The sequence below is a fragment of the Panthera uncia genome, chromosome D1, assembly GCF_023721935.1.
Source record: "Panthera uncia isolate 11264 chromosome D1, Puncia_PCG_1.0, whole genome shotgun sequence".
Taxonomy (NCBI): domain Eukaryota; kingdom Metazoa; phylum Chordata; class Mammalia; order Carnivora; family Felidae; genus Panthera; species Panthera uncia.
Genome location: NC_064808.1, coordinates 53,841,546 through 53,861,689, shown reverse-complemented (window position 1 = coordinate 53,861,689; position 20,144 = coordinate 53,841,546). Strand labels below are relative to the sequence as shown.

The 20,144-nt window shown below is 54.3% G+C and overlaps 1 protein-coding gene across 4 annotated transcripts; it reads right to left on the bottom strand.

Moving 5' to 3' along the window:
• Positions 1-1,629: 1,629 nt before the first annotated feature.
• ATG16L2 (autophagy related 16 like 2) lies at positions 1,630-19,046 on the bottom strand. 4 transcript variants are annotated; one of them, XM_049619396.1, is made up of 19 exons: positions 18,782-19,045; positions 18,458-18,694; positions 16,523-16,622; positions 15,564-15,666; positions 11,698-11,771; positions 11,165-11,416; positions 10,962-11,027; positions 10,548-10,661; positions 9,155-9,217; positions 8,469-8,577; positions 8,017-8,122; positions 7,288-7,358; positions 6,938-7,009; positions 6,703-6,823; positions 6,290-6,395; positions 5,481-5,630; positions 5,197-5,244; positions 4,989-5,090; positions 1,630-4,183 (listed from the first exon to the last, which is right to left on the bottom strand). In XM_049619396.1, the coding sequence occupies exons 2-19, from the start codon at positions 18,564-18,566 to the stop codon at positions 3,925-3,927; spliced, it is 2,025 nt and encodes a 674-aa protein (XP_049475353.1). In that variant the 5' UTR covers positions 18,567-18,694; positions 18,782-19,045; the 3' UTR covers positions 1,630-3,924. The 4 variants fall into 4 exon arrangements, with proteins under 4 accessions (XP_049475353.1, XP_049475367.1, XP_049475378.1 ...); XM_049619401.1 differs by lacking the exon at positions 1,630-4,183 and adding an exon at positions 4,370-4,607 and having other exon boundaries at positions 18,782-19,042; XM_049619410.1 differs by lacking the exons at positions 6,290-6,395; positions 6,703-6,823; positions 8,017-8,122 and having other exon boundaries at positions 18,782-19,046.
• Positions 19,047-20,144: the final 1,098 nt, after the last annotated feature.

The following is a 20,144-nucleotide window of genomic DNA, read 5'->3' as shown; positions in this document are numbered from 1 at the left end:
AGCCCTCAGTTATGGAGCCAATTACTGCCTGATTAACTAAACTGAGTAGCTTTACAACAAAATCTAGCTGCTTGGAATCTTTGCGTTTATTTTGCTCATTACAAAGAGGTTTTTATGACAAAAACACAACCAAGTTCTAGAAATTTTAGTTTAGAAGGGGGAGAATTATAATTTGTCCTGAAATCCTGCAACCTGACACAACCAGAATTAAGTTTCCTCCTAGACTCTCCCTGTTTGCTCTGTCACTGTTGATCCAAGAACCCTGTGAATGCCAAAGAGCATCCTGTTCCTGGACCATTTTCCCCTGGTCCCGTTGGCCAAAACAACAAATGAAGTACTTCTCTCATGTCTGTTTCTGAGAGCTCTCTAGTCTGGGAATATTTTCCCAGAGTGTAATCCTGAAAAAACAGATGGACCCACAAATAGGGTTCACACCCTTTCCACACTGTGTGCTAAACACCTAAGCAGCCTTCTTGTTCTCGTCACGCCCTTGGTCCTGTGAGGGGCACAGGGAGATCCTGGTCAGAATGCCCATATTTAGGTCCCTGGCCACCTCGATTAGCTGTGGCCTTAGGCTCATCTCTTCACCTTTCTAGTCCTTGCTTTCCTCATCTGTAAAGTAGGAATGAGAAGGCAATACGAACTGCTTAAGATCCAGGAGGATCAACAAAAATACTGAGCAGATAAAATGAAAATATTTTTGACCAGATGTGTGTCCAGAGAAAGGGAACGAGCCTGTACCCAGACATGGTATGCCAACTCTCACAGGTGGGTCCATACCTGGTGCCACCAAGATGCTTCCAGAAAACTTTCTAAGGGCCAAGACCACCTCTGTTCAATTCCTATTTGTCCAGTCAGCAAACTGACCACCCCAGGTCTTGTTCTGTCTACTGGAGACATAAGTGACTCTGATCTCATCTCTGTCACCAAGGGGCTCACATCTGGTAGGGGAGAGTCAGGAACAGCAGACTCCAGCTGAGGTGTGTCTTCTAGGGAGATGACCGAGAGGCAGCAGGAGCTGCTGTCTAGTCTCAGGCTCACTGAGGCCTGAGATTGGACAGGGCAGGCTTACAGAACCCCCCCCTGCCGCCCCCCCGGGGATGAGCTGTGTTATCTTTTGTGAGGCCCAGAGCTGCGGGGCAGGAAGTCTCACAGATGGGGAAAATCCTTCCCCTGGAAGACACTGCGATTTGCCCAAGGTCTTTCAGAAAGACCACTCAGAGCAGAACCTAGAACTGGGTATCCAAAGACCAGGCCAGCTCCTCTCTGCAGAACCTGAGGGTAATTTTCAGAAAAGAGGAATCAGCTGAGTCCTTACCCCAGCTCTGCTATGACCCTGCACAAGACCCTGGCCCCTCTCTGGGCCTCAACCCATGTGCACAGCAAGAGAAAGGGTATTCCAGTTTTGATATTAGAGACCCCAACTCAGGCATGCAGCCCAAGTACTGAAAACCTGCAAGGTATGCAGACTGGAGAGCTGGAGGATACTAAAGGCCTAGAGAGGCTTTTAGCTCCTGGATTCTATCCCCACCAGAGACTTCAAAGACTGGATGGAAGTACAACCTTCCCAACCACTCTCCTCTGAGCTCTTCCCGTGCTCGGTCTTTGCCAGCTACGCCCACCTCCTTGGCCTGTGGCTGGCCTTCCAGACTGGCTCCTCCAGAAGCATTCCAAGTAAGCTGAGGTATACATGTGCTCCCTGGGGTGAGCACTCCAAGGGTGCTATCAGAGTGGCCCCACAAAGAAGGAAAGGTTTACAGGGAGCAAAGGGGTTGCTGGCCCTAGAGTGGAGTTGTCATCTCTGAGCACCTTTTCTGGATTATCTAAGTAGCCTTCACTGCAGTCCTGTGAGGTACCAGCCCCCAAATGGTGTAGCCAGTAATGGCCTCCCAGGATTCAAGTTCACTTCACTTTTGGGGGCTGCATGTCCCTCACTTCAAGGGACACTGACCCTCCAGACTCAGGCGTAGGTGGCCAGGGCCCAGATGGAAAACAGAAGAGAGGATGCAGGGAGGGATTTAGGATACACAAAGCTAGAATCCCCCACCAATGGTGGGGGCAGAGCACATACCCCTCGGGCACTGGGGAGCAGGGGGAAGATGCCCTGATCTTGCGTAAATGGAAGCCCAGATTCTCAAAATGTTATTTTGTTAAAACATACATGTACATATGTCACATACAGCTGTGCCAGCTGTATGACCTCACATAATACCGGAGTGTCAATTTTATCACCTATGAGAGATACCCCACCAGGAGGTTGGGAGGAATAAACTACTGCATGAAAAGTGCAGAGCACTGTGCCTGACACATGAGCACGTAAGTAATGGTGGTTACTGGAGGCACTGGTCTTTCCAGCCACGAATCCCAGGAGACTGGAGAATGGCCCGGCAGACAGTAAGCAGCTGGTGACTCCTGGTGGCCACTAGAAGCCAGGACAAGAGGGCTGGGACAGGATGAGGCCTTCAGGAGTCAGGCTGGAATAATACTACACTCCCAGCATCAACTGTTAAATTTACTGAGTCCTTGAGTAAGAGAGTTTAGCCATTTAATAGACACTTCTCAGACCCTCTCTGTGCCAGGTCTAATCCCAAGGAATACTCTGTTCCCATCCTGGCGTCTTCCAAGAGCTCCCGAGGGAAGGAGACACCAATGAACACAAGAATGGAGGCGTCCCCTGGCCAGCCTGGTAAATGAGCAAAGGCTCTCAGAAGATCCGAAAGACAAATTGAACTGGGGTGGGAGGGAAGAACATTCTGGGCAGAGGGAAAGTCCATGTGTAAAACAGAGTAGCAAGGAAATGAAGATGCAGCTGAGGTCGACGGGCTGGCTCCTAAGGTCTTTGAATTTAATGTCAAGCTTCTCTGAAGGCAGCCTGGGAACTTTAGAGGGTTGTACCTGTGACCATGCCATCTTAGAAAGTAACTCCGGCCTTGGCAAAGAGGGTTCTGGGAGGAGAGACAAGCCTAGGAGAAGGTGGCCTGCATTGCAGCCAGGTTAGAGGCTCCAGGCCTTGGTGCCAGAGGATGTGGGATGTGAGGGGAAGAGACGCTTATGTCAGGGGGAGAGATGTCCAGGAGGCAGGTGGGTATGTCACCCAGAGCTCAGGGGACAGCTGGGCCAAGAGCAGTGAGTGAGCTGAGAGTCAGCAGAGTGTAGACTGGGTATTCAATCAACACTCAGCCTTTGGCACGTGCCAGGAGCTTCACAGATAACCAACACATTGAGTCTTTCTAACAACCTCTGAGGTGCGTACCATTTCACAGAGGAGGAAACTAAGGCACAAAGTTATTAAGGAACCTGCTCAAAACCACTCTACTAAATAGTGGGCTGAGATTCAAACGCAGACAGCCTGGCTGTGGAGTTCAGGCTCTCAACAATCTGCTGTTCATCCTGGGAATGGTTTCCAAATTCTGGAAATGGCAAAGTCCCCCCAAGGGAGACTTTCTACGGTGATAAAGGAGAAAACCGATAATTCTGGATTGAAGCCTTTGAATCTCAGATGGGCAGAATCCCAAAAGTAAGGCTCCAATCACTCAGGGACGGAGGTCTCTTCCTGTGACTGCCTTGTGACTGGCAATTGCTGTCCTGCTGATGACTCCTCCATACCTGAAGTTGACAAAGGAACTGGGGTGCGCAGGTTCTGCCCTGTCAGGTCTGCCAAGTACCACAGAGGCTTGTCATGCCGACAAGCCCCAACCCAGGCCCAGCCCATGGGGGCCCTCCCCAAGACACAGACATACCCACGCTATTCCCCGTTCACTCAGGGTTCTGCCTCTGGAGCAAGAACACGCCCCCATCTAAAGGCAGGCCTGGTGTACTAAGTACCTGACCTCACTCTCTGGTTTATTAGAACCCTTTCCACCAGAGCCCCTCTGGGCTGCTTCCCCTGCTCCCTTCCCCAAACTCCCATGGCCCCTCCACAGCTCAGTCTACCCTCCTGAAGCAGGAGGACCCAAGGTATTGGCTTGGCCTCTGGACCAGCCTGGACCAAGGGTGAAATTTCCATGGCTCCAAGAGCCACTGCCCTTTGTCGCCTCTGAGCCTTTCTTCATGCCTTCTCCTCAGACATGAACAGCACTGAGGCCAGACTGGCTCTGCCCCAGCTCTGTGCAGGAGGAGGAAAGGGAGCCAAGCACAGGTGTCCTGGAGCCACCAGCCCAAAGATCTCTCTGCTACCTGAATGCTGCAAAAAGGCAAGCAGACACCAGTTTAGATGCAATTTTTTTTCACTTTTGTCAGCGAAAGAAGTCAGATTTCAAACAAACAAACAAACAAACAAACAAAACTAACCCGCCTCCCCCCCCCCCCCCCCCCCCCCCCCCCCCCCAAACACACACTTTGTTTTTCAACAGACAGGCCAGGTCCTGCCAGGCCTTATTCACCACTAAATGCCCTAAGGCCACCGCCACCTCCACCCTATCCCCACCCCCACTGGTTCTGGAGCCCTGTGAGCAGCGGGAAGCTGTCCTCTGGCTTCGGGCTTTAGACTAGAGCTCCAGCCCAGGCAGGAGTCATGGCACTAGTGCCAGAGCACAACCTTCCTGGCCTGGTCCACGCTCACCACGTGGCTCCCAGAGTAGCACCAGGCCACGGCGTTGACAGCAGTGCTGAGGAGAGGAGAGGAGAGGGGAGGGGAGGGGAGGGGCGGGGAGGGGAGGGGAGGGGAGGAGAGGGGAGGCAGGCTTCAGGGAGGCATCAGGAGCCAGGCCTGCAGGCTGGGCTCCGCTCCTCATTATGGGATGCCGGCAGCTTGAGGCTCCCTCTGAGCCTGCTGCCTCACCTATAAAGTGGGCTCACGGGGCTGTGGTGAAGATGGACCCACGTGCACATGGGAAAGCACCTTGTGAACAAGAAGGGCTCTGGGGGGTGGAAAGTGTGGGACAAGGACTAGGGCCTCCAGGGTCCCAAACATGTCAGAACCTGTCACTGGCTTAGCAGCAGTGGGGCCAGGATGGCACTGGCCCTGGGCAGGTGGTAGCTATGCTCACCAGTGGGGTCCCCGTAGACTGCCCTCCAGCTTCCCAGTGTCCACATCCCAGACATAAAGGGCTCCATCCCAGGAACCTGCCAGTGCGTAGCTTCTATCTGGACTGCAGCAGAACAAGCAAGAGATGATCAGAGGTAATGACACAGACACTGACAGACGTGATCAGATGGGGCACACTCTGGCACAGGCATGTGCTCTCACAGACATACCTGAACACGGCTTTGGTCCAGTCAGAACCGCACTTGAAGCCATCAGCCCTAAAGACAGACAAGATCAGGGTTAGAACGAATGTGGCTGCCAATCCCTGCCCTTGGCCAGGAGCTTCAAGAGCTTCCTCTGTCCATCAAGGGCTTGGGCACCTCAGCGGGCCCTGGTCCAGAAGGCCCTCCAGGAAGGGTCCCCCGCTGACAGGTCCAGAAGGACCCTTAACAAGGGCTGAGAGACCCAGCTGCCCCAGCCCAAGCCACAGTGTCCATGGGCACGAGGCAGGTACCTGAATACTTGGCGGATATTGCTGACACGAAGGTCAATGACCTTAAGTGTGTTATCTCGGGAACAGCTAAGCAGATGCAACTGGTCATGGCTGAGGTTCAGGGAGGTGACCCGACCCTGCACAGGAATGACCTGGGTGCAGCAGGGGCCCCTAAGGAGCAAAGACAAAAGCATGGATGAGAAGCAGCCCACCCAGGCCACTCCTTGCAGGTTAACAGAGTCCAGAAGTGCCCCATTGTCATATCACTGGGGGCCAGGGCTGACACTGACTAATCTCCCTTCTCCCACTGCAGCCAGCCCCTCCAACAAAATCTTAGGCAGCCTTTGACTCAAAGCTGGGGGCCTCGAAACCCCTGGGTCACTAAAATAAGTACTGGAGGGAAAACCATGAGAGTTGCCTTTAATTGTGTGAAAGAGAGCAAGGGGGTTCACGCGGCAGTCACCATACACCAGGAAGGAGGAGCTTCAGGCATGCCTGGCACTGGCTCCAGCACTGGCTTTTATAAACCATCTAAGCCCAGTGTTGAGCTCTCAGATTTAAAAAACAACGAAAACTTTTGTTCCCTTTGATTAAAAAGCGGTAACTAAGTGGAAAGGGGGCTTGGTTGGCAAGGCCCAGGCAGAGTCCAGCAGTCGGACCAAGAGCCACTAAAACGGTGGCACAGGTCCCCAGGGGCAGTGGAGCTTTCAAGGGGCCAAACCCAGCACAGACAGGCCACCACAGCCTCCATGGCTCCATGTCCAAAGAAAGGAAAGAGAACACAAGATGCCTGTCCCATGCCTCGACCACCCACAGCCCATGCCCATCACCTGCTGTCCCAGAACCGGATCTTCTGGTCATTGTGGCCACTAATGATTACATGGTCCCCACACACCACATCATTACAGTACGAAAGGACATTGATGGTCCTGGAGCCTGGGGACCAAGGATTAGAGCCCTAGCCTCAGAAAAGGGTTGTTGGAAGCCCAGAAGCCCCAGAGAGGTAGTATCCTCCCCAAATTAGAACCCAGATCCTCTGCTTCCCAGCCCAAAGCCTGAAGTCACCAAGAAACCAGGCAGAAAAAAAAGCACTGATGGGGGATAGAGAAGGACAGGCCTTGGGAAGTTTCACCCCAAATGCCCGTGAATCTTGGAGCCACTCCCAGAGAACAGGCTGAAGTATTCTTGACCCGGCCTGGGGGTGCCAGCAGGTAGGGAGGGAGAGGAAAGGGCTGGACCTCACAGTAGGCGCGGCCGAGGTCCCACTCCTTCACTGTCCGGTCTCGGCTCCCAGTCACCGCCTGGTGCCTTGTTAGCTTGAATTTGGCAGCCGTCACCTTGTCTGTGTGTCCAGACAGTGTCTCCTGCCCCCACATCCCAGGTATGGATCAAGGGGATGGCCAAGACTCCATAACACCTCCCCCGGGGTCCAAGGTATGACCCCTGAACCCCAGGTTGCTTCCTCAGTCACGCCTTACCTTGGACTGTGCCTCCCCGACCTTCCAGAGCTGGGCAGCCTGATTGTAAGTAGCTGCCAATATCTGGGAGCCCTGGAGAGATGGAAGGGGAAGGGAAAGGCCCTGAACTTGGGCCCTGACAGAAGCAAAATCCCTCAAGCCAGATAGCCTCAGAGCTTCCCACAGCCCACGTCACCCAGGCAGGCAGAGTAGCTTCCAGGCCCAGGGAAGATTTGTGTAGCAGCCAGGACTGGTTCTGGGACATCCATGATGTTCCCTTATGTCCCAGAGCCCCCACCTGCTCAGTGTGGAGATGGGCAGGGGGGCACACACAACAGGCATTCCATGCCACTGAGGCAAAGGTCCCTCACCGAAGGGTCAAAGTCCACGCTGGTGATGCTGCCACCAGCTCCTTCAAGGGTCTGGTTGGCCTCCAGACGACCTAGGGGGACCGGGAAAAGGACAGGTGAAGTGGGGTCACTAACCTCATGAAAAGGGAGGAGCTGGGAAGATCAGTCTCTCCCAAGTTAGAGAACAAAACTCTGGGGACCTGGGCTGGAGACTGCATCTCCCCCAAATTACCAGCAGGGGGCTCCAGGGAACAGCAGGGCTACAGAGGACCACAGACAAGGGACTGTCCCTAGGTCACACGGCAAGCCAGGGCCAAGACTTTCTCTAGGAAGTCTCCAGGAGCTAACTGTGACTCCTCAACACACCCGCCTCTACAAGCACAGTTGGTAAACAGCCAACACTCATCTCCTGAGTTCTAAGAGCTCAAGTGATACCAGAAGAGGAGGCCACTGGTGGGCCCCAGGGACCGGCTCCTCAAGGGCCCCTACAGGACCTAAGGATAAGGGACCCCCCACCTCCCCAAATAGGGACCATCTGAGCTCAGCCCTCCCCATCCTGCAGGCCTGGACCCCAAGAGCTGGGAGGCTTGGCCCAGAACTCTTGCCAAGGGGCCATTTGGCCACTGCTCTTAAGAATGTTACATGTGAGGAAACACAAACAGATCCAAGACCTTTGCCCACCAAGGAGCAAGTTGAGGGTGGGGTCTGGAGAGAAAGCACTAGGTTGGCCCACAGGGGAGGAACCCTCACCTCCCACAACGTTCCAGAGATGGATGAAGCGGTCAGCCCCTCCAGTGGCCAGGAGGCTGCTATTGGGGCCAAAACAAACAGCATTGACCTCGGAGAGGTGGGCATTCTATGGGAAAAAGAGACAGTGGTGGCCCTGGTCCTCACCCTACGTACCTCTTGGCACAGGCTCACAGCGTCCCTCTCACACGCACACACGTACACATCGGGTCTCATCAGCCCTGCAGCAGCCTCCCGCTACACATCCTCATACTCCCCTACCTGGCCTCCTGCTCTCCCTCTCCAGTCCATGCCCCATTATAAAATGCTGAGAGACTTCTACTACAGGCTGGGGGAAGAAAGCTTGTGCTCCTGGTGAGGTGCCCAGCCTTGCTTCCCTGGCCTCCCTGGATGACCCCTGGAACCTACACTCTCTATGTCAGCACCCCGTGCATGTGGCCCAGCTCCTCCCTTACCAACACATCCTGAACCTGGGTAGGAGGCTGGACGGCCACGCATACAGGGATGCTCTGGTATCGCTGTTCAGGAGCTCCTCCAACAGAGTGGCCTCTCCTCTTCTTGAAACTGGGTGGGGGGCAGGTGTCAGGAAGGCATTTGGCAAGGCCTTCTGACACGGGAGCCTCATACTCCTGAGGCAACAGCAATAGGAAGCAAACACGAATGGTGGCAAAACATGGCCCAGAGGTGCAGCGAGCTTGTTCCCAACGCAGTCTCTGACCCCAGGGGTCAGTGTGGAAATGAGAAGGGCAGAGAGTAGAGTTGATGGATGCAGAGGAACCTCAGGGCTGGGGTTTCAGTCTTAGCCTTGCTACCACTTGGCTCTGGAACTCAGAACAAGTCCTGACACATCTGAGCCTTTTCCTGAGTGATAGTTCCCATCCAGGCTCAGACTACAGATCTTGGTCCATGGACCACGGATGAGGGACAAAGCGTGGAGGACAGCCAGGCAGGGCCTGGAATGAGCTCAGGGAGAGGCAGCAGAGACTCACACAGACAGCTGGACAACACATGGACAGACAGACTGAGGCACATACACAGACCAAGCCTGGACGCCAGAAGCCTGACACAGGCCTCTAAGGGGCCCAACCCCTTCACTCACTCACACACACACACACACACACACACACACACACACACTTACTCCAGAAGCCCCTTCACCACATCCACACAGCGGGAGAGCGTCAAGGAGGTGGCAGAGGCAGACCTGGGGTAGAATCGAAAGAGATATGCTAAGGGACTGGCCAGTGAGTGTGCAGACAGCAGCCATTCATCCCTGCACTCTGCTGGGGACCCTGAGGCTCACAGCCACTCGAGCCTGGGACAAGAACTTGGTTCCTCCGAGACCAGGAGAATACGATGACCCGGAGCAGTCCCGGGAAGGTGGAGGCAGGGAGGGATGTGGCAATGAAGTCTCCCAAAGTTTCCACCATGATGGTAAGAACTGCCTCACCACCCAAATGCCCCCCCCACAAAAAGTTCTGGGAAGGCTGAGCTGGGGCCTACGGGGGAAAGGGTGAAGGTACCCTGAGGCTGGGATACCACAAGGCTGGAGTTACCAGGGGTGGTAAAACCTAAGCTTGCTGAGTGACCTCAAAAATGCCCACAAGAGGGGCACCTGGGTGGCTCACTCCGTTGAGCATCTGACTTCGCCTCAGGTCATGATCTCACAGTTTGTGAGTTCGAGCCCCACAGGGGCTCACTGCTGTCAACACAGAGCCTGCTCTTGATCCTCTGGCTCCTTCTCTCTTTTTGCCCCTCCCCTGCTAGTGCCCTCTCTCTCTCAAAAATTAAAAACAAACAAACATTAAAAATAATGCCCAGAAGAGGGTGTGTCCTGGGATGACTTGGCCCACAAAGGCTGCCAAGAACTTTCAGGACCAGCATTTCAAGCTCCTCCCCAAAGTTCTTTCACTGCCCCCAGGCATGGACACCAGTGATCTGCAAGGAAGGGCTGAAAGAGAAGCCTTCAGGCTGGGGAATGGAGCAAGGATGGGTGCTGGGGGGGGCGGGGAGGCAGTTTCAATGACAGATAAATGGAGACAAATGGGGGAGACTGAGGGGAGGGGCTCTCACGGACTGAAGCCCCAATCTGTGGGCTTCAGCAGTCCACGTGAGCTCACACCTATACATGCTCACATGTTCACACATACTCCGATATGCTCCCCCAGGTGTGTACACACATGTGCTCTCACGTCCATGTGAGTACATGTGCTTGTACACCTATGCCTACACACACACCTGTGACAGCTGAGTCCTGGGCCTTCCCCACAGGCTCCCTCCTGGTGACACCCTTTCAGCAACCTGACACCCCACCCCCAGAGCTCTAGTCCTGAGAAGGAGAGAAAGAGGCGCTGGAGTCCCTAAGGCCGCAATGATCCTAAGAGACTCCAAGCACTGGAGGTCAGACCTGTCCTGGGAGGTGTGACCTGTACTGCGGCGTCTCCCCAAGCCCCTCTCAGCCCAAGAGGTGGCCCCAAGGCCCTAGAGGAGACTCCAGAGTGGGGCCCGGCTCAGAGCTCTGGGACAGTCCTCACCTGAAGGGCCTCTTCCACTTCTCACCAGCCTCAGTCTCCAGGGATAGGGGCTCAGCAGTCAGGGTCACAGTCTCAGCCATCTCTCTGATCCCATCACCTACAGTGTTTGGACTCCTGGGAGAGGGGGTGAAACTCAGTAAGGCCAAGGGACCAGCCCCTCCCTGACCCGCCACCCGCCCCGCCCCGGCGCCCAACACTGAAGAGCAGTCTGTGCGGGCAGGCGTTTGGGCTTCTCAGACCACACGAGTCTGCACGTGTCCTGTGCGCTCAGTCTAGGTGGGAGCCTCTTGCGGACACGTGGGGGACAGGGTAGAATTGCAGGCAGAAGTCAGAGAAAAGAGCGCTTTAGAGCACGCGGGGAAGAGCGGGCTGCAAACCCTCGGCGGGCAGGACCTGGCGCACCCCGACTCTTACTCGCTGATGCTCACTGTCCGCTTGGCAGCCTTCTTTAGCTCCAGGGACATCCGCGCCTGCTTGGCCCTGCGGGGAGAAAAGCGTCCCGAGAGCCGGATCCCGCCCTGACGCGCCACGAGGCGGGGCAGTGAAGCTCGGACCGTGCCCGCCCCCAAAGGAGCACGACGCTCGAGTCTCCGAGGGGCGGGGCCCGGCGCGCTCACCTCTCATGGCGCTCATTGCGCAGGTTGCGCTCGGCGGCAGCGCGCGCCTTGCGCTGCACGAACCACTCCAGCAGGTCACGTGCCTCCTCCTCGTGCCTACGCAGGGCCGCCTCCTGGAGCCCGGCTTGCGCGCGGAGCCCCTCGTAAGCCGCCCGCTGCGCTACGTTCAGCGCCCGCTGCGCGTCCAGGTGCCGGGTCTGCTGCGCCCGCGCCTCCTGCAGCTGCGCCACGCGGGCCTCCAGAGCCGCCAGCCTGGAGGAGGGGGTAAGGGAGAGACTCTCCGTCGTCGCCCAGTGGGAGCGGGTCTCAGAGGCGGACGGACTTGCCCATGTCACGCGGTCAGGCAGGGAGCAAAGCCAAGACTCCAATAACGTCTCCCACTCAGGCCTGCCGTTCGGGGCCGCAGAGCCGAATACGTGGGGAAAGCCCTCGGGCCGTGCTGGAGACACGCAGGGTCACCCCGTCCCCGGGCAGAGATGGCCCCGAGCCACCCAGAGATGGGCGCGGTCCCCCTCGCCCTGGCGGCGCCTCACCTGCTCTGCCGCTCCTCCAGCGTCGACTCCAGGGCGCCCAGGGCTGCCCTCTTCTCCACCACCTGGTAGGCCATCTGGGAGTGGTCGGGACCCGCAGTTGGGTGGGCGTGGGCGCCTCTGCAGGGCTCCCAACGTGCCCCCAGCACCTCCCCCAGTAGAGGCTGATGGGACAGACTCTGCTACTCTACCCACCCGCCCCCTAACTGAAAAGAAAGCAGAGGCTCAGATACGTTTAGGATCCTGCACAGGAACGCCCTACTGCTTTTGTGGAACAATGGAAGGGCCTTTAGGCTCTGGAGTTTCACCTGAGTTTCAGTCCTGGCAGTGCCACTTATTTTCTGTGTGACCCCGGGGTAGTCATTTAACCTCTCTGAACCTACTGTTTCCTCACCTGTAAAATGGGAATGATAGTGCTTACCTCACAGGGTAATATTAGGAGTAATATTTTAGGTAATAGTAAACGTTTATATGGCACGTGTGTCATGCCTTGTTCTGAGTACTATATATGTATTAACTCTCTTAATCACCATAGCCACACCAGGTCCTGCCACTTTCCCCATATTACAGAAGAGGACATTGGCGCAGAGAGGTTTAGGATCTTGACAAAATTACACAGCTAAGCGGCAGAGCTGATGGGTGAACCCAGGCCACCTAACATTATGCTCCAAGTACAGGACAGATCTACAGAAAAGGCTCCAGGGATGTGGGCTCTGTTTCCCACTTCTCTAACCCCTGACCTACCCAACATAGATCCCTGAGGGCAACAAGGAGCCCTAAGCAGAGGCACAAAGGCAAGAACAAGAATAGACTCTGGGAGCACGGAGCCCAGACTGAATGCTGGAGCTGCCCCCAGCCCAAGAGTGGGGGTGAGGGTTACCTCATCCATACCCCTGCCTCATTCAAAACAGTCCTTCAAGCAAGAGCTGGAAAGCCACAAAGCTCAAGTCCCACTTTTTTTTTAATATTTATTTTTTTAATATTTATTTATTTTTGAGAGAGAGAGACAGAAGCAGAGAGAGAGGGAGACACAGAATCTGAAGCAGGCTCCATGCTCTGAGCTGTCAACACAGAGCCCAACGCAGGGCTCAAACCCACAAATTGCGAGATCATGACCTGAGCCAAAGTTGGACGCTTAACCGACTGAGCCACCCAGGTGCCCCTTAAATATGTATTTGAGAGAGAGACAGAGAGAGAAAGAGAGAGAGAGAGAGAGAGAGAGAGAGAGAGAATGAGGGGGGGAGGGGTGGGGGGGGCAGACAGAGGATCCAAAGTAGGCTCTGTGCTGACAGCAGTGAGCCTGATGTGGGGCTCAAACTCACAAATCATGAGATCATGACCTGAGCAGAAGTCAGATGCTCAACCAACTGAGCCACCCAGGCGCCCAGCTCAAGTTCCACTTTTTAGAGCTGAGGGGTCAGTGGGAAAGACAGACCTCAGGCGGAGCAGTTCCTACTAGGTGACACGAGGAACATAGGAAATAACTGAGGCTGGGGCCCTGGTTGCTAACCTGTTCCTGTGTTCTTTCTCACTTGGGCCTGGTGAGGGATGAATTGAAGAACAAGGTTAGTGCTACTCACCTGCACTGACACATCTTCCTAAATGAGTGGTCCTGCATGTGCCTACTTTCCTAGCTGGCCCAATTTCTAACGTTTGTAATTCCTTTCAGCACTGAGCAGTCTGACCTCCACTTCTGCTTCCTCACCTGTCATTTTACTTTCATTAATGCTTTGTTATTCAATATTTTGGGGATGCTTTTCAAAATCCAAATAATACAGATGGAAAACAGATTAGTGGTTGACAGGCTAGGGATGGTTGGGGGAGAGGGTTGAGTTGTGAAAAACTCAAAAAGGATAGCAAGACAGAGATCTTTGTGGTCATTAAATTAGGCTGTATCTTGCACAAATCCACATAGGGAACAACATGACAAAGAAATATATGTACATTTCATACCAATATCAGTTTCCTCATTGTGTGTACTATAGTTACACAAGATGTAGCCAGTCTTTGCTACTTCCCATGAATCTATAATTACTTCCCCCAAAAAGTTAAAATAATGATTAATGCTTGTTGTGATATGTGAAAACAGTACTAAGAATTACAGAAAAAGCCGCTCCCCATCCCCTGGCATATCCAGTGGGAACACACACTGGTGTGAGTCTGAGGAAGTGCCAGGGAGAGAGTGCTAAGGGCAAGACATTTGTGAAAGTGTCCCAGACAAAGGGGACCATAAGGTCAGAGATTGGAGAGTGGCAGGAAATGCAACAGGGGGCTAGAGAACTCCACTGGGAAGGCAGGCTAAAGGGTTCTAGAGGATATATACCAAACTGACAATGGGAGAGATAGTGAAGGGGGTTTCACTTCTTTATTCTATGGGCTTCTGTTTTCTTGAAATGTTTACAACGAGCATGTTTGTGTGTATTGTCTTTTTTTAAGGGAGATCTTTTTATTATTAAATATATCACTCTGTGCGCTGTGCAGAGAATGGATGGGCGTGCCAAGGGAGAGATCATCCAGGAAAGGATGAGGGTACTTGGGCCAAGCCAACAGAGACTTGGTGGATTTGAAGGTAGGATCAATGAGCTGGTGACTAGCTGACGATGGAGTGCTGGGAGAGACCAGAGGTCCCCCCTGAGTTTGCAGCCCAGTGACTGCCAGTTGGGGAGGGAGGGCTACCTCATCCATCATTTAGTTCACAAATATTCATTAGCATGGACTGTGGAAACAGACCCCAGGGATCAGTGGAAGCAAACCACAGGCGTCCCAAGGCCTTGGGGATCTCACAGCCCAGAAAGTGCCACAAATGTCAAGTTGCAACTACAACAGGGCTCTGAGGGAGAGGCTCTCACTGGGTTCCTAGCTCCATTCCCACACTAGTTGGGCAAGTAATGTGGCATGCTGTAACTGGGCATGTGTTTATGGCCTATCAGTTTCCTCCAATGTACTGGAAGCTCCATGGGGCCGGGTCTTGTTCTTATCCTGTGCCTGTGACAATATAACTATTGTCAATAAATCTTTGTTGAAAGAATGGATGGGGATCAGAGAAGGTGGATTCATGTGGAAGGGTGTTCAAATCCTGACTCCACTTCTCTAAGCCTGTTTCCTGCTCTAAAGTTGTAAATGAATAGCTGAAATAATGTTTTAGCCCAATGCCTGCAGGAGTCATCTCTCAATGTGCTGCTGGCCATATATTATGGGGGATATGGTGAGTCTAATTTTAGATGTGATGTCCAAAGACCAGCTGAACAAAGACTGTGGAGCTCATGAGAGAAGGCCAGGCTAGAGACAGGTCTGGGAATAAGCAAACAGAGAAAGTCTTTGAGGCCACAGGAGTCAGTGAACCCACCCTACCTCCAAGGAACACCCACATCTGTAGGGAGGAGGGAAGGAGACAAAGAAGGAAGCTTAGAAGTAACTGCTACAGAAATGAGAGGAAACCTGGATGGTGTGGTGAAACAGAAGACAAGAGACACCATAGGGTGGGGGCAGCAGTGTCAGGTGGAGGTAGCACACCCTGCCATGTGGAGGTGGACCACCTTACTCATTTGGTCTGCAAACTCGTGCTGTGCATCAGCAGGTGCTAGACCCTGGGGTTGGTGAGGCAAGCTGTGAACAGAGCAGGCAGGACGGTCTGGAAGGGGGAACAGAGGTCGTCTGGCCTTGCCTCATACTCCTCATACTCCTCTCTGAGCTCTACCTCACATCCTCTAGCTGCTGTTGAAGACCCGAACTGGGCTGCCAGAACCAAACTAGAGAGCACTCTGGCACCAGAGTTGGAGAATGTCCCTCGTTTGCTGGACCCCTTGGACCACCCAAAGTCCTGGATTGTGGCTCCACCCCATTCTCTCTCAGACCCCTGCCCAGCCTACCTCACCACAGACCAGCCGGAGCCCCTCCTCCTCCTCTTGCCACTTCATCCTCAGAGTGGTTGGTGAAGGGACTTGGTCTGAACCGGGCTCCGATTCCTCCTCCCTGTCAACCAATAAGAGTGGCATTCATTGTCCCTCCATTCACCCACAGGATGCACACAAAAAGCCTGAAACCAAAGCCATGAACTTTCACCTGCAGAGGGTGGAAGCCAGAAAGCCAGCAGAAGAAAGAGCAAGTCTCCAAAAACTGGAACTACCCATGACTCCTCTGCTCTGGGATTTCCCCAGGCCTTGGGTTACCTAGCCAGGACCCTCCTCAAGAAGCACCTCCCATGGGGCACCTGGGTGGCTCTGTCAGGTAAGCATACAACTTCAGCTCAGCTCATGATCTTGTGATTCGTGAGTTCGAGCCCTGCATCAGGCTCTGTGCTGACAGCTCGAAGCCTGGAGCCTGCTTCGGATTCTGTGTCTCCCTCTTTCTCTGTCCCTCCCCTGTTCACACTCTGTCTCTCTCCCTCAAGAGTAAATAAATATTTTTTTTTAAGTTTTTTTAAAACACCTCCAAACTCTGAGGCCCAGCCCATTCCTGGTTCTCATCTTCATTCCCCCTTTGGAATATGTAGCAAGACCCTACTCTCCCTTTGGAATATGTAGCAAAGACCCTTTCTGTCTGCATCAGGTAAGGGTAAGAAGACAAAAAGAGAAGAGGAGAAAAGGCAGGAGTGTGGGCGTGGAAAGGGAAGAGATGAGACAAATGCGGAGCTGGATTGAGCAGGGTGGTGGAGAAAGGCCATTCTAAGCAGCTGGCTTGGAAGAAGCCTCAAGAGTCCACTTCCTCCCTCCTCTGGGTAGCAGTTAAGGACCAATGAGGTGCCAGAGAGAATGAACCCAGGACAGGCAGTGGGGGCAGGACCCAGGCACAGGCAGCTCATCATAACCAGGTATACACATACACTCACCAGGGGCCCTGGTGGGTAGCAGGAGTGGCATCATTTGGCTCTGGCTGCAGCTTCTCTGAGATCCGGGCCAACAATTCAGCCTTCTCTAGGAGACGGTTATCTAGGGGTGTAAGAGGGTGAACCTGGGACAGAGACAGACACTTGCAACAGACTCCAGGCATACCTGGAGTCTGCATACCCAGAGATGCAGAATGAGGGAGGTGCTGACAGTCTTGGCGCTGCCCTTTGCCTGAGGGGTGTCTGTGTAGCTCTACCAGACCTTCAGCCCTGGCAGACCCTCCTTACAGCATCTGCCCACAGGCCCTCCCAGGAAACCTACTCTCCTGAGGACAGAGAAAGACAACCACCACTGGGGAAGTATATGGCTGGCCTCACTGCCCACTCAGGGTCCTGAGGGAAGGAAGGGGCCAGAGATTGATTCAGTCTTGCCCCAGAGCAAGGCTTTGCCCCAGAGAATGATGAAACACACCAAACTCCACCTGCTAGTGGCCTTTGGTAAATTACTTCCCCTCCAGGGCCTCTTACTTTGTACACTAAAAAACAGTCCTGTCTTTCCCACAGTTGGGGTAAGTAAGTTTCCTCCAGGCCAGAAGAGAAAGTCCTTGAACAATTATGTAGCAGACCTCCTTGAGTTTGGTAGTTTTTGCTACAGACCCTGGAATGTCTCCCTCTACCCCCACCACACCCACTTCCTCTTTCTCACCAGTTTCAGGGTAGGGTGGGGGTGGTAATCCCAGGTTTGGCTCCTCAGCAAATTTCCTTCACCCAGTCCCCTGCCTGTCACCTTTAACTTAGGTCACTGGCCAATTCTTACACAAAACCCCAACCCAGCCCCCAGGGCACTGCACTGACTTCCCAGCAACTCTAAAGATGCTGTTTGCCTAATTTATGGGTGAGAAATTGGTGGTTTAAGGATATAACCCACCCAAGACCACAGAGAAGACTAGAGCTTCACTGTCTGATCTCAGCCCTCCAGAGTCACACAAATTGCAGCTGGAGGATGGGGAGGGAGGGGAGGCTCTTCCCTCAAGTTGGATGGTTCCATTGTCCATCAGAGCAGTGGAGAAGTGAGGCTGGCCTCACGTCCCTCAGGGAGAGGACCAGCAGCCTAGAAGGCTGCAGGGAAATCACCCAGGACAAAAGCAGCAAATTCAGTTTGGGGGAGCGGGGGGAGATGGTTAAGCAGCAGCTAAAATTAGGACCAGTGATGGAGCTGGAGGAATAGTGGTTGGACTTTCCACCCCAGACGTACAATCTTGAATGACCAGAGGCACTCACACAAATGTACACCTGTTCATCCTGGCTTGAACTGCCATACTCACTCCTGACCAGCGCCCCAGAAACACCTGTGAGAGTATGACTTCTTGGGTTCACCAGCAGCCAGTTCTCTCTAGAGGCTTCAGTTGCCTAAGCACAGAAGTGCTCCAAAAACCTGAGCCAGGATCACTTGTCAGTGGCAAAGCCTGGGACTCTGAGCTTCCTCCCTAAGAGATTCAGAGTTTAGAATCTCCAGCTACTCTGGAATTCTTTCACTGGGCCACAGGGACCAAATGAATTGACTTGGGTTGTACCCTGGGGACCGCACGGGAAAGGGAAGAAGCATAGAGACCCTAAAACACCCACACTCGCTAACGAAGCCATGCCCAGGAAGCCCAGCCTGGGGAGAGGCCGCCCCCTGAGGAGAGAGGAGGGCAGGAGCACCAGGAGGGAGCTCCGTCCAGGAAGGGGCTCTAAGCAGAACCTGGACTGGGAAGCGCGGGAATGCTGGCCAGGCAGAGGTGTAACGGACCGAAGGTCCGGCAGGGCCGAAGCTTTGGAGGCGAGAAGGCATTGCTGCACACGGGTGACAGCCCGAGGAGCCAGACAACACTCCGTCCGCGCCCGGAGCCCCATCCCCTCCACTGCCATCTTCCAAGCCCCCCGTGGCGCACTCACAGGCAGGCACCAGTTCCAGGAAGAGTGCCTTTTGCGTGCGGTCCCGCTGCCGAAGCTGCCGCACTATGTGGCGTTTCCAGGGGACACCGGGGGCGCCGGGCCACTCCATGGCAGCTCCCGCGCCTGCACCGCGCGCACCTCCCGCGGAAGGAGGCGAAACCGGGGCGGGGCCTCGGGGGACTCCGTGACGTCAGGGGGCGGCAGCGGCGGGGAATCCCCGGATTGTACTAAGAGCGTCTGCTGGGGGGAGAAAGCAACGCTAATATGGGGGGAAGCCGCCCCCGCCAGGGTCTACACCACCCGGATCGCACCAAAAATCCTCACCTACGTCGGGGCTCCCATTGCTGTCCGCGGCAATATGCGGTGATGGAAGTCGCGGGCTCTGGGCGGCTTCCCCCAGGCCTGTGGGCACACTCCCGGGCCGGGTCATTAACCCCTCCGCGCCTGGACCGAGTTCAGAAGTAACGGAAGATCGCCCACGGCCCGCCTGGACAAGCTGCCCTCTGAGCTAGAGACCCCTCATACTCGGACCCTGCCCTCGAGGTGCTCAAGATCTGTGAGGAGAGGCGACACGGACGTGAGGCGCGCACAGCGTGACGGCGAGTTGCAGCACAGAGGAGGAAGGGACTGAAGGGAAGAGGCAATGCTCTCTGGGAAATGACCGCATTTGAGTTAGGACTGAGGGCTGAAATAGGTGTTGGCCAGAAGAGCGAAAAGGATTCCAGGCAGAGGGAAGAACAAGTACAGAGGTTCCATGATATAAAAAGTCCCAGGGGACAGAAACTCGTGGAAGGACAGGAGGCAGAAAAGCCCTTGTGGAGAGCAGGGCTTAGGGGCTCAGTTCTTCGCCCCGAAAAAATTGAGGTCCCTGAGAGTGAAAGGATGCAGCTGATTTCATCTGGCAAATCCCTCGCCCAGAAGGGAAAAGCATCTGACTTGAGGTTGCACAGGAGTGGGTGGCTAACCTGGCCAGCAGCCCAATGTCCTGCCTCAGAGCTCAACAGTTCGCTCCAGGGGCGACCTCTGGAAGAGTAGCAACGTCTCTTGCAGGTACACTTGACAGTGAATCATGGGTTGTAGGGAACTGTGATAAAACTGTCAGTCGCCCTGGTGGCTCAGTCGGTTGAGCATCCTACTCTTGATCTGGCTCAGGTCATGTCTCATGGTTCTTGAGCTCAAACCCCACGTAGGACTGACAGCCTGACAGTGCAGAACCTGCTTGGTATTCTCTCTCTCTCTCTCTCTCTCTCTGCCCCTCCCCTGCTTGCACAGGCATGCTCTCTCTCAAAATAAATACATAAACTTAAAAACAACAACAACAACAACAACAACAACAACAACAACAACAAACCTGTCTCCAGCAAGATCCCTGTCCAGAGCTCTGCAGACATATCTGGTGTGAAGAATGAAAGGAGGGATTCACTGGACCCAGCCTCACCCCTGGGTACACTCTAAGGCCCCAGCAGGCCCTGCTCTCAATGAGTAAATGCAGACCTGTCCATTCCCCAGGAGATGGAGAGAAACTGGGCAATGTTGGGGAGCCACACAGGCCCTGGAGGTGATAGGTCTTTTGAGATGCCCATGGGGATGGGTCACAGGACTTGGAAAGCAGTAGATGCCAATGACACCCCAGGACAATGTACCCTGCTGTGCTTTGAAATTACTGTGAACTGAGTTCAGTCACCCA

What these genes read in the sequence shown, in the direction of transcription:
- ATG16L2 (XM_049619396.1), bottom strand. Translation starts at nt 18,566, where the DNA reads ATGGAGTGGCCCGGCGCCCCCGGTGTCCCCTGGAAACGCCACATAGTG. An exon ending in TCTCTGGAACGTTGTGGGAG is followed by an intron (nt 7,359 to 8,016) that starts GTGAGGGTTCCT and finishes CGGTCCCCCTAG; the next exon opens with GTCGTCTGGAGGCCAACCAG. An exon ending in AGTCTACGGGGACCCCACTG is followed by an intron (nt 4,184 to 4,988) that starts GTGAGCATAGCT and finishes GCCTTTTTGCAG; the next exon opens with CATTCAGGTAGCAGAGAGAT.